Genomic DNA, 12,422 nt, shown 5'->3' with positions numbered 1-12,422 from the left:
ATGTCTTCAGAACTGAGAGAAGTGCTTGTGGAGGTTTATGTCAATGGTGTCTTCTACTGCACTGACAGTTTCTGGGCATCAGATGACCATGATGTGGAGTCCGAGATCACCAGTGCCATCTATGACAATTTCAATTGCTATAAACCAGAGAACATACATGTGCAGCTGGAAGAAGTCTCCTGTGAGGAGAAAGATGTGCAGCTGGAAGAAGTCTCCTGTGAGGACAAAGATGTGCAGCTGGAAGAAGTCTCCTGTGAGGAGAAAGATGTGCAGCAAGAAGAAGTCTTCTGTGAGGAGAAAGATGTGCAGCTGGAAGAAGTCTCCTGTGAGGAGAAAGATGTGCAGCAAGAAGAAGTCTTCTGTGAGGAGAAAGATGTGCAGCTGGAAGAAGTCTCCTGTGAGGAGAAAGATGTGCAGCTGGAAGCTGACGTCAACGATGCCATCTCAGAGTCCGTGTCGCTGAAGTTTGAAGAACTGACTGATCCAGTGGGGTCTTCCACAGAAGTGGAGGGGAGCGTCAGTGAGATTGATCAGGAAGACATGGATGTTTCTCCTGAAACTTCTGAGGAGAACATCCCAACAGGTAAATGTCAACAGATCAGTTGAAATGTAACATTGCAATGAGATCCTAATAAAAATGTCAGACTAAATATGCAGTTACATTAGTGATATTTCAGCAACATTTCACTGGCAAAAAAAGGTCCACTGTGAGCACAGCTCACACAGAAGATGTTATGGTTCGAAATGTTTTTTGGTACAGCAGGTCAAAAACAACATAAAATAGCTTATTGTTCAGTCAGTTCTGCTCAAGAACACTTTCTGCTGCAGTTTATGTCTTTGTTGTAAATGGAAAATTCAAGTGATCAACTGGAAAATGAGCTAAATCTGCATTGGAAATTCTTTTCTTCTCGCTTAATTTTGCCGAGCAACAGTAATTGTGACTGCATGTTAATTATTCATGTTTAATCTGTGGTTAGACATGTTTCTAATAACATATTGTTCTTCTATTACAGAATTTGCCAAAGTGAGGAAGACAATGAGTGATTTCTTCCGAACTGGGATCTCATCACAGTCTAAGACTGATCCGGCTGTTTCCGAGTCGCTGTGTAAAGTAGCAGGAAGCAGCAGTGGCATGGATGCTTCATCTGAAATCTCTGAGGAGGACATCCCATTAGGTAAATATCAACAGAGCAGTTGAAATGCAAAATTGTATTGAGTTGCAAAAAAAAAAAAAAAAAACCTGTTCGACTAAAGGTTCCGTCAAAACAGCAAAATTTCGCTGACAAAAAAAGATCCATTGTAAGCACAGCTCACACAAATTACATTCCACACATAGATTTTCCACATGTACAGTGGTTAAAAAAACACCGCATTCGTTTGGTACACATGCTATTGGTCAGCATGGTGAATTCAAGTGTTCATCATGAAAATGAGAGAAATCTGCATACAGAATTTTTTTGGCTCACCTAATTTCGCCGAGCAACTGTAAATGTGACCACACTTTATCAATGTTTAATCTGTGGTTAGTGATATTTCCAATAACATGTTTTTCTTTTTCAGACTTTGCCAAAGTGAGGAGGACCATTAGTGAGTACTTCCGGACTGGGATCTCAGCACAGCCCAAAACTGATCTGGCTGTTTCCACGTTCCTGTGTAAAGCAGCAGGAAGCAGCAGTGAGATTGGTCAGGGTGGCATGGATGCTTCTTTTGATATCTCTCAGGAGGACATCCCAATAGGTAAATATCAACAGAGTAAATGTAGGTGCTGAACCCTTTAAACCATTTCAAACCAAGCAGCTTTCTACTGGTCAATGTGGTAATTCAAGTGACACACTTGAATATGAGTGAAATCTGCATAGGAATTTTTTTGGCCGTCACTTGATTTCGCTGAGCAACAGTAAAAGTGACCACACTTTACATGTTAAATCTGTGGTTAGAAATACTTTTTATAAAATATTGTTTTTCTTCATTTTTTAGAATATGCCAAAGTGAGGAAGACAATTAGTGCGTTCTTCAAAAAGCGTTATGAGAATTCAACACAGCCGGATCCAGATGTTTCAGAGTCACTGTGTGTCCCAGATGCAAGTGTTCCTGAACCAACATCTGAACCTTTGTCCTCATCATCTGAGCCTATGGAACCTGGACTGGATCCTGAGGAATGGTCTATCCTGAGCAGTTCTGAACTGGAACCTGTGTCCTCAGAAGGTTTGGTGGTTGACATCAGCGATGCCATCTCAGAACTGAGAAGCCCAACGCTGGTGTCTGAAGATCTGACCGATCCAGAAAGGCCTTCAGCAGAAGTGTCAGGGAGCAGCAGCGGGACCGATCAGGGTGGCACTGATGTTTCTCCTGAAACCCCTGAGGAGGACGTCCCAACAGGTGAATGTCAACAGAGCATTTGATTTGCAACATTACAATAACATGCAAACAGAATGTCCTTCAAGTCAGACAAATGATTCATGTCTAATCTGTTGTTAAAGATGTTTCTAATAACATACTGCCTTCCTCTTTTTCAGAATATGTCAAAGTGAGGAAGATCAATAAAATGAGTGCGTTCTTCCAAAAGCTTTTTGGGATCTCAGCACAGCCTCAGAAGGATCCAGCTGTTCCAGAGCCTCCGTGTATCCCAGAAGCAAGCGTTCCAAAGAGAGAACCTCAAGTGACAGAGCTTTCAGTCTCAGAGAACTATATTCCTCAAAACATTTCCCAGTTGAAAAACCGTTTGGAGGAATGTACACTGTCTGAGACACCTGTCACTGAGGTCTGGCCCAACATCTTTGTGGGAAATGAGTGAGTCTGGAACTCATATAGACTAATATAAACCATGTGATGAAGCAATAATGTAATGCAGGAGCATGGAATCAAACACAACTGTATTTCTACAATGTAAATCCTCTTTACTGAAAGACTAATCTAGATTGCTGTGTTCTTGTGCAGAGAGACAGCAAGAGACCGAACCAAACTCAAAGAGATGGGTATTACCCACATCTTAAATGCTGCAGCTGTGAAGAAGAAGCTGAGGGTTTTGATGGGAATGCCAAAAGAGAAAGACCTGAATGGAAAGATTAATACAGGGAAGAAATATTACAGAGGCATGAACATCAAATATTGTGGCTTGCCTACAACACACAGAGATGGTTTGAAAATGGGCATGTACTTCTTACCAGCTGCCAAATTCATCCACAAGGCCCTGAGGAACCCAGAAAGTAAGATCTTTTATCAAGTGTTCTGCAGTGATTAATTTTTTAGGGAATAAGATTTTTGACTGTGTTTCTGTTTTTATTTCCACAGATAAGGTGTTAATTCACTGCTGTGATGGTGTCAGCCACTCCCCTATACTTTTGCTGGCATATCTGGTGATCCACCGTGACATGATGGTGGAGGAATCCATCGATCACGTTATAAAGGTGCGACACATCAAGCCCTCCGTGAGCTTCCTGATGCAGCTGATGTCCCTCAATGCTGAACTTGTGGAGCAGCGAAAACAACCAGGCAGCAAAGTGCCACTAAAAACATAGCACAGACTATTTAATAATTACTAATACTTAATCTATTTGCACATGAATTTGAATAAAATTTTGTCAAGCATTGTTTTTGGTGTTCCTGATTTCTACTTTGGTACAGTATGTGTTTGATTTGGAATTGCATTTATAAGAAGTTCTCAGGATGTTTGTTTATAATTAATATATACAGTCAAAATACCGTATATATTCTGAGACTTTTTATGACTACTTTAATACTTGACAAGTATGATTAAAATTTGTTAAACTGGTACTTTATTTGATCATTAACCCCTGATTATAAATAAAATAAGGCACAATAATTAATATTAAAATATTATGTTGATATAAACAAGTACTCTGATACAATGCAAAATCATAGTAATAAATATTTCCACAAATATTATTCATATTCATAACTCACTTGATATTATTTGCAAGGCACCTTCTAACTCCTAATATTTTTCTGTCTCTTGCACAAAAAACACCAAGATATCCATAATATGCCAAAATACTATACTTACAGATTCATTGCTTTTGTAAAACCATAATTCATATATGCAAAAACTTTCAGACTCTTTATATTATTTAACTAACCCCCACCCTTCAAATCCAAATGTATGTGTATCTGTATACATAAATTCTATAAAACATAATACTTTATTTAATAAAGGCTAAATATATATGCTTATTTTATATATATTTTTTTCTGCTTGGTAATATAATCACAAAATAGAATAAACCTTTTAGCATAAAATATATATTTGGCATATTTTATATCTAATTATTAGTAGGCCAGTTGTTATTCTTGTTCTTGTTTTTGAGGGTTGGTTGCAAAACCTCAAAGCCACTTAACCTCGTGTGCATTGCTGACGTCATGACGCTACTTCCGCATTACCGGTAAAGCAGGATTTAGTGGAAACGAAAGCAGTGTGTTCTGTTTATGTGATTTGAATTGTGTGTTTAGTTTTCCTCCTTGTCAGTCGCTAATCAAAGATGTCTACGCCGAAATTAATAGTGTTCGACCTAGGTAAGTTTTCAAACTTAGCGTTTTGTACTTTAGAATAACGGTATGGGTTTATAAACCTGAAACCTGATGAATGGGAAGATAAATACACTTCCTCATATATTTTCATACTGTACAGACCACAGAATTTGGCTGGTGACAATGATGCCTGATACCAAATAACGTTAACATGCTTACTGGTATAACTGTAGTAACTATACCAAATATACTGTTTGTGTGTAATATATAATGTATATATTATACTATTGCACACAAAAGGAACAATTGCACATAATGGCAACCGGTTTGAAATCATTTCCTTTTGTGAACTAATATGACTTCTCGTCACAGAATGAGGCAGAGATTATATTATTTTATAGTATTCACTAAGTGACTGTTGAACACCTTTGACAGAAATGATCTGGTTATTTTCTGGTTATGACACTGGATTATTTATGTGTCATGTTAATATACATCCACTATTAATTTTTAAATATCATGGTTATCGCACACACCGATATATAGTGACACCCCTAAAATAACACAATAACAATATTTAATTTTAAAAAAATATCACAGTTATCGTCAAGACCGGTATATAGTGACACCCCTGATATATAGAAATTACAATTATGTCTTTTTCTCTCTTGGATTTAAACAGATTACACCTTGTGGCCGTTCTGGGTCGACACCCACGTTGATCCACCTTTTCACATCGATGACAGGTTTGCCTTCATCGCTATATCCTTAAATTCATTGTTTGTTCTCCCTTAACATACTTAAGAGTTGTTTATCCTGAAGTTTTTGCTTTATTGCTGGCACACACTGACTTGTCTCCTGCTTTTCCAGCGGCACGGTGCGGGATTCAAGATTTGCCAAGGTTCCCATTTATCACGATACTGAAAAGATCCTGAGCTCACTGCATAGTCAGGGCTTCAAGATAGGCATTGCATCGCGGTAAGATTGCAAATGATCAAATGAGCACACACACACACACACACACACACACACATATATATATCTCAAAGCTTTGTTCTTTTTCTGTTTCTCATAGAACTGGTGAGACAGAAGGAGCCAATCAGCTGCTGTCACTCTATAAACTTGACCAATACATTTCCTTCAAGGAGATCTATCCCGGATCAAAGGTCCCTCATTTTAAAAGGTACAGAAATTTAAATTTTTGAATTTCAGTAGAGTGAAGTGACACGTGGCCAAGTATGGTGACCCATACTCGGAATTTGTGCTCTACATTTAACGCATCCAAGTGCACACACACACTGTGAACACACACCCGGAGCAGTTGGGGGTTCGATGCCTTGCTCAAGGGTCTCACCTCAGTCGTGGTATTGAAGGTGGAAGAGAGCTCTGTAGATTCACTCCCCCCACCGGACCTGAGACTCGAACCCGCAACCTTTGGGTTACAAGTCTAACCATTAGGCCACGACCCTAGTAGCCACCCAAAACACTCCAGCAACCTCACAGCAATACTTAAAAACAATGTGAACATATGAGTAACTCTATAGTGCAACCACTGTAACATTCTAGAACCATTCCCGGTTCCTTTAGAATATGTACAATTGTAATTAGAATATTTACATTTTTTTTTTTTTAAATAAAACCATTTTTTATTATTGTCAATTTTGAAAACAGTTTTTGCTTAAGATTTAAAACAAAATAAATGAATGTTTATTCTATAAGGACACTTTAAATTGATCAAACAGTAAAGATTAATAATGTTACAGACGATTTGTTTCAAACGTAATAGAACTTTCTATTCATTAATAAATCCTGAAAAAACAATTAGCACAGTTTCCATAAAAATATTAAGCAGCTAAACTGTTGATAATAATAATAAATGTTTCTTAAGCAGAGAATCAGCATGTTAGAATGATTAGAATGATAGAGGGATCATTTGACACTGAAGCCTGGAGTAATGATGATGAGAATTCAGCTTCACATCACAGGAATGAATTATAGTTTAACATATATTCAAATAGAAAACATATTTTAAATTGTAATAATATTTCACAATATTACTGTATTTTTAATCGAATAAATGTAGCCGTAGAGAGTGTAAAAACCTTTCAAAAACATAATTTAGTGTGTAATTTCACAGTTCTGTTCTAAATCAAAGTGGCATGACAGTGCGTGCGTCTGTCTTTGCATGCAGCGTCTCGCTCACATGTGTGCGTGTCTACAGTACCTCAGACCGTCTGACTGTTGTTCTGTCTCCAGGCTGAAAGCTGACAGTGGCGTCCAGTTTTCTGACATGATGTTCTTTGATGATGAGGATAGGAACATCTTGGAGGTTGGCAAGCTGGGTAAGTCTCTGCTTACTCTCCTCCGCAAACCTTTATAGCTCTACTGTACGATCAAAGTTGGAGACATCCGGCTGAATCAGCTGCCCTTTCCCGCTCTTTTAGGTGTTCACTGTGTGAAGGTTTGTAATGCCATCACCTGGGATCTAGTCAAGAAAGCACTTGAGCAGTTCAGCAAGAAGCAGTGAAGGCATCTGGTCCTGTGGAGATGCAGCTGCTGCAAATGAAGAAGAACCCATTTGCTGTGCAAAAAAACTGTTATGTATGGAGGACTAGGAGGGTCATGTTTAGTGGTTATTTCTGTGTAATCAACCGTTTTTAACGTTTAAATAGTTTATTATTTAGCTCCATTTTAAAACATTAATTGAAGCTCTTTTTTTTGTAATTTGAGATGCAATTTATTTATATATTTTATTTTTCAATGTATAAATTAATGATTTGTTCCTTTAAGTGACACACCTAGTCTTTCAAAGAAATGCACCTTTGCTTGTTTTTATCTAATAAAGACTTTTAAGTTAAATGGAACTAAACACAGCATGCACACATTTTAAAACAAAAAGGTCAGTGTTTTAATTGTTACTGTATGTGACAGATTTTCTGTACAGAGACTACAATGGAAAAAATAGTTTTATATTTATTACATTTATAAAACACGTGTCTTCCATTTTTTGTTGGTCTCTTTTTAAAATGTCATTTTCTCTCTTGTCTCTCTAATTAAATTCATTTCTCCACACAAATACTATTTTTATATATATAAGTAAACACTGTAGTTTTAATTGATAGCTTTAAATATACTGTACCATTTGAAAATAGTGTTGTCATGCTGTACTTGTTTAATTATTTTACTTTTAGAGTACTGCAATATTTGTCCATTTATACCAAAGTTTGGGGTTAAGTTTTTTTTTAAAAGAAATTAATACTTTTATTCAGCAAGAAATCATTAAATTGAGTATACGTGTCAATAAGACATTTAAAAAGTTACAAAAGATTTCTATTTTAAATAAATTCAGTTCTTGTGTTTTTTTTTATTTTTATATTAAATAAATATTTTTATTGTGTTCAGTTCTTGTGTTTTTTTTTATTTTTTATTTATTTATTGTTGAGTATTTGAGTTTTCATGTCCGCCAGGTTGAAGCCGGACCCCAATAACGTGATCTTTAACCCCTAACAACCGTTGTGGATTGTGGGGTGTAATAGCGCAACCATAATCGCCCTCCTTTGAAAAAAAATGGATTAACTTGCATTTTACAAGGGGAACCCCGAATATTAAAAGCTTAACAAAACACCGTATTTTACTCAACCCGGAACGCGATCCAAGCCCTATTAACTCGATTAGGCTAGTTTTGAGCAGTGGCGGTTGTGTTGGTTTTGTTTCCGTGTATGTTATTTTTATATTTTTGATTATTTATTAACTCGATTAGGCTAGAACGCTCAAATACACGAAAGACGTGGAAACGACACACATACACAAAAGATGATACTAATATAAACTTAGGCCTGTTTCTATCACTTTATGAAGCAACCCACATCCATCCCGTCTTAAAAGTCAAACAAGGTTAATAGAGAGCTGTCTGTTGTGGCTATATTTAATTAAGCCGACTGCTGTATTCTATATCCAGCCCTATTAACGATCGATAGCCCTAGTTTTGCTTTGACGTGTTTTTTCCCTTTTATAATTTGTATATAAACTGTTTGAATGTTCTCTCACAGCTTCACAGGTAAATCTGTTGGCGATCAAATATTCAATATCGCTGCTCATCATAAGTACTTAGTGCCTTATCAGTGCAGCGCGAGACGTTCAAACTAATATCACGTAATTTACGTCTCTATGATGATTGGTTGATATCAGAAGGGCATGCCTCCTCTACGAGGTTTCTTTTCTCAACACTCATCAGTAACACTCGATGCTGATTGGCAATTTTTTTTTACCAACGGAGGCACGAGAGCTCAACTCTCCCCCGGCCTCCCCCTCCCCTTCTCTGTCACCCAGCGGCTGTAATTACATCAGCAGATTCGGCACATTCGCGATAGAAAAGCGGCGCGTTCCAACTTCATTAACATTTTATGGTATTACAACTGTGAACTTACTTGGGGCCGAAAACCAGTCAGTATCTGGTGTGACCACCATTTGCCTCATGCAGTGCAACACATCTCCTTCACATAGAGTGGATCAGGTTGATTGTGGCCTCTTCAATGGCTGTGTGAAGTTGCTGAATATTGGCATGAACTGGAACACGCTGTCTTATACGCTGATCCAGAGCATCCCAAACATGCTCAATGTTCGGTGAGTATACTGGCATTTTTTCAGCTTCCAGGAATTGTGTACAGATCCTTGCAACATGGGGCCTTGCATTATCATGCTGCAACATGATAGTGATGGTCGTGGATGAATGGCACAACAATGGGCCTCAGGATCTCATCACGGTATCTCTGTGCATTCAAAATGGCATCAATAAAATGCACCTGTGTTCATTGTCCATAACATATGCCTGCCCATACCATAACCCCACCGTCACCATGGGCCACTCGATCCACAACGTTGACATCAGCAAACTGGTCACCCACACGATGCCATACACGCTGTCTGCCATCTGCCCTGTACAGTGAAAACCAGGATTCATCTGTGAAGAGAACACCTCTCCAAAGTGCCTAAGGAACACCTGTGCAATAATCATGCTGTCTAATCAGCATCTTGATATGAGGTGGATGGATTATCTCGGCAAAGGAGAAGTGCTCACTAACACAGATTTAGACAGATTTGTGAACAATATTTTAGAGAAATAGACCTTTTGTGTACATAGAAAAAGTCTTAGATCTTTGAGTTCAGCAAAATGGGGACAAAAACAAAAGTGTTGCGTTTATAATTTTGTTCAGTGTAGTACATAATAAATACAGTTCACACTCATATTTCGTTATTAATCGTTTGACAGCACTACAAAAAACTATAACAGTACATCACTGATCCTAAAACAGTTTTACTTCAAACTATGAAGTCATGAAGTGCTGCTCTTCTGAGGAATCAGCCCATTATAATTCTATCCTCCTCACAGTGGTCTTGAGGTAGTCTGGGAGAAAACAAATGTTAATTAAAGTCCTTCTTGAAGGTTTCATTTCTCCAGCGAGCACACAAACAGCCAGAGGACATCATCTCAGAGCAGGTGACAGCAGGATCTCTCATAATCCTCATAACTCATGTCTGTAGCGCATGCAGCTACATTTTCCCGCTTTAAATAAGAGATTGCTAACGGCTACAGGGACCAGGCGGCCATCACGCTCTGCCTTCAGCACTATAAAATGTGAATTGCATATAGCAGACGATGCTCTCTTGAAGGTATAGTAGCTTAAAACTCTGAAAAACACTTTATCTGTGGTGGATTGTGTGTTTTACTGAATAATTTAGCATTAGTGCGGGCAGCTTCACTAAAGGTCTAAAAGCCCGCTGGCCTCCTTTCCTTCTAATGTTTTGCTATTCCAGCTCACGGTATTAATGACGGCTTGCCTTTGCCTTCTAGATCCCGGCTTTCTTCTGAATAAGTGATTCTGTCTTGCTGACAACCTGTTTAGATAAAAGCAGAAAGTGCTGCACACATCATACAGTTCAAGAGACAGACGGAAAGATGCACTTGATCTGGATCTCTCATCTTGAGGTCTAAAGCCTAAAGCACGCTTCTACCTCGCTTTCTTCTTCTCTGTTTCGCTGGCGTCTCGCGTAGAAAGCAAAGTGACAGTGCAATAAAAGCACATTCTCCTTCTGAACATCACAGCGGTTTCGTGTCAGCTCGAGATGCTAACGTTTTCTGTAGTTTGGAAATTTGTGGCGTGCCTGTCGTGTGCTGCTAGATCTTAAAATGATTTAAATAATTTACACCGGCTAAAAAATTGATGCAGTGGATTATAATTACGCACTGGAGCCAACACTGTATCATATATTTAAAGCTTTCAATGAAAAGCTGAAGAAATGATGAACATTTAAAAACATGTTTGATATGAGCCATTATATTAATGGCTTTTGAGTATAGGTATTAATTTTAATGGATTTTTTTCTTAATGCTCTAAAGAGTTGGCAACACATATCAGACTTATCAGGATTTTATGATTTTTTTTTTTCTACATATGCAGGGACTTATTTATTTTTTAAAACAGAAATTTAATTTGAAAAAAAAAAAATATATATATATATATATACACAATTATTTTATTAGCCTAAATTTTTTTATTATATTAATTATTTTAGAATTATTAAGTTTTTATAATACTTACTCTCATATTAACACATTTGTTAAAATCTTTGTATTTTAGCATTTATTTGAATGTTTTGCCACATTGACTTCCAGTTTAAGTGAATCAGTTTGCTCTAATTATAGACAGCATGTCACAGATTGAACCTGAAAGATTTCTTTAACCAAACTAACACTCGTTCAAATTAATGTGCACACCTATAGAGCTACAGGACATGTTATGATGACTGAAATATAATTGCGCTGTTAACAGTTATTATTCATAATTTAACTATTATCTTCTCTAGGTGAATCACACAGTTCCCTTTCGAAAGCTTCAGTCGATGCTGCGCTGCTCAGCGCATTGGGAAACGTCTTGTTCGTGACCAGCTGTGAATAATGTGTGTAACACGTCGATAGAATTGACTAATTTTAATATAGCCTCGGTTGATGACGTCATCTGAGCGCGCCCGCAAAACACGGGGCTATAAATAGATAAGCCACAGGTGCATCAACAGGTCTTTTGTCTTCAGATCATTCTGTGCATGTTGTGCGTCAGTAAGATTCTTTTTGTCTACTACAGATCTTCGTACGATGACCCAACGAAACAGTAAGTGTTGTGTTCCTCCATGCTCTCGTCCTATGTATGAGCTGGATACGCATGATTACTGTTTTGTTTGTTTGGGGGAAGAGCACAAGCGGTTCTGGCTTTAGAGACGGGCGAGTGCGAGCATTGTGAACTGTTCTCAGTGAAGATGCTTCGTGCTCGTCTGAACTATTTTCAGACCGCACCCACCTTTTCGTCGGAGGGCTCTCGTGCGGGTCTGCGTGACGAGCGAGCGACGGGCCCGTCCCTTTCGCTTGCAGTGTCACCAGATCCACGCATCCTCTCTCGTGATCTCGAAGCGCGCTCCGGTGCTTCTTCGATTCACGAGGAGGATGATATATCTCTTGAGTCTTCGGGCGATGAGCAGGCCTCTGAACGCTCCTCTCGCGAGAGGAAATCGGTCGAGGAGCTGCTCGAGGTGGTTACTCGCGCGGTGGACAGGCTGCAGCTTGACTGGCCACGCGACCAAGAGACCCCCAAACGTAGTAAGCTGGAGGATAGGTTTCTGTCGGGTGGTAGGAGAGAGAGACCGCAACATCAGTCTCTCCCCTTTTTCGAGGACCTCCATGATGAACTGTCGAAGTCATGGAGCAAACCATATACTCCCCGCATCTTTGTGCCCTCGACGTTGACTTTTTCAACTATCGTGGATGCAAAAATCGCGGGGATATTCGGAGATGCCTCGGGTTGAAGAGTCGCTTGCGAGCTATCTCTCACCTGAATCTGCATCCTCGGTGAAGAAACCTACTCTCCCCACTAAACCTTGTAGAATTA

The 12,422-nt window shown here is 38.6% G+C and overlaps 2 protein-coding genes across 2 annotated transcripts; both read left to right on the top strand.

Moving 5' to 3' along the window:
* Window positions 1-3,518, top strand: LOC109108730. Its single transcript, XM_042750543.1, has 7 exons — window positions 1-583; window positions 1,014-1,175; window positions 1,561-1,737; window positions 1,978-2,379; window positions 2,517-2,790; window positions 2,938-3,206; window positions 3,292-3,518. Exons 1-7 carry the CDS (start codon window positions 1-3, stop codon window positions 3,516-3,518), a joined length of 2,094 nt encoding a protein of 697 aa, XP_042606477.1.
* Window positions 3,519-4,372: 854 nt separating this feature from the next.
* On the top strand, window positions 4,373-7,488 carry mdp1 (magnesium dependent phosphatase 1). The gene is made up of 6 exons (XM_019121835.2): window positions 4,373-4,530; window positions 5,168-5,231; window positions 5,356-5,463; window positions 5,561-5,668; window positions 6,742-6,827; window positions 6,930-7,488. Exons 1-6 carry the CDS (start codon window positions 4,497-4,499, stop codon window positions 7,010-7,012), a joined length of 483 nt encoding a protein of 160 aa, XP_018977380.1. The 5' UTR covers window positions 4,373-4,496; the 3' UTR covers window positions 7,013-7,488.
* The last annotated feature ends 4,934 nt before the right edge of the window (window positions 7,489-12,422 follow it).

Source organism: Cyprinus carpio, chromosome B23, assembly GCF_018340385.1.
Source record: "Cyprinus carpio isolate SPL01 chromosome B23, ASM1834038v1, whole genome shotgun sequence".
Lineage (NCBI taxonomy): Eukaryota > Metazoa > Chordata > Actinopteri > Cypriniformes > Cyprinidae > Cyprinus > Cyprinus carpio.
This window is presented reverse-complemented; position numbering and strand designations above follow the sequence as displayed.

Excerpts from the sequence above, each read along its gene's own strand:
- LOC109108730 (XM_042750543.1), top strand. The coding sequence starts at position 1 with ATGTCTTCAGAACTGAGAGAAGTGCTTGTGGAGGTTTATGTCAATGGT. Across the intron at positions 584-1,013 it reads TGAGGAGAACATCCCAACAG|AATTTGCCAAAGTGAGGAAG; the intron begins GTAAATGTCAAC and ends CTTCTATTACAG. Across the intron at positions 1,738-1,977 it reads TCAGGAGGACATCCCAATAG|AATATGCCAAAGTGAGGAAG; the intron begins GTAAATATCAAC and ends TTCATTTTTTAG.
- mdp1 (XM_019121835.2), top strand. The coding sequence starts at position 4,497 with ATGTCTACGCCGAAATTAATAGTGTTCGACCTAG. Across the intron at positions 4,531-5,167 it reads ATTAATAGTGTTCGACCTAG|ATTACACCTTGTGGCCGTTC; the intron begins GTAAGTTTTCAA and ends GGATTTAAACAG. Across the intron at positions 5,232-5,355 it reads CCTTTTCACATCGATGACAG|CGGCACGGTGCGGGATTCAA; the intron begins GTTTGCCTTCAT and ends CTGCTTTTCCAG.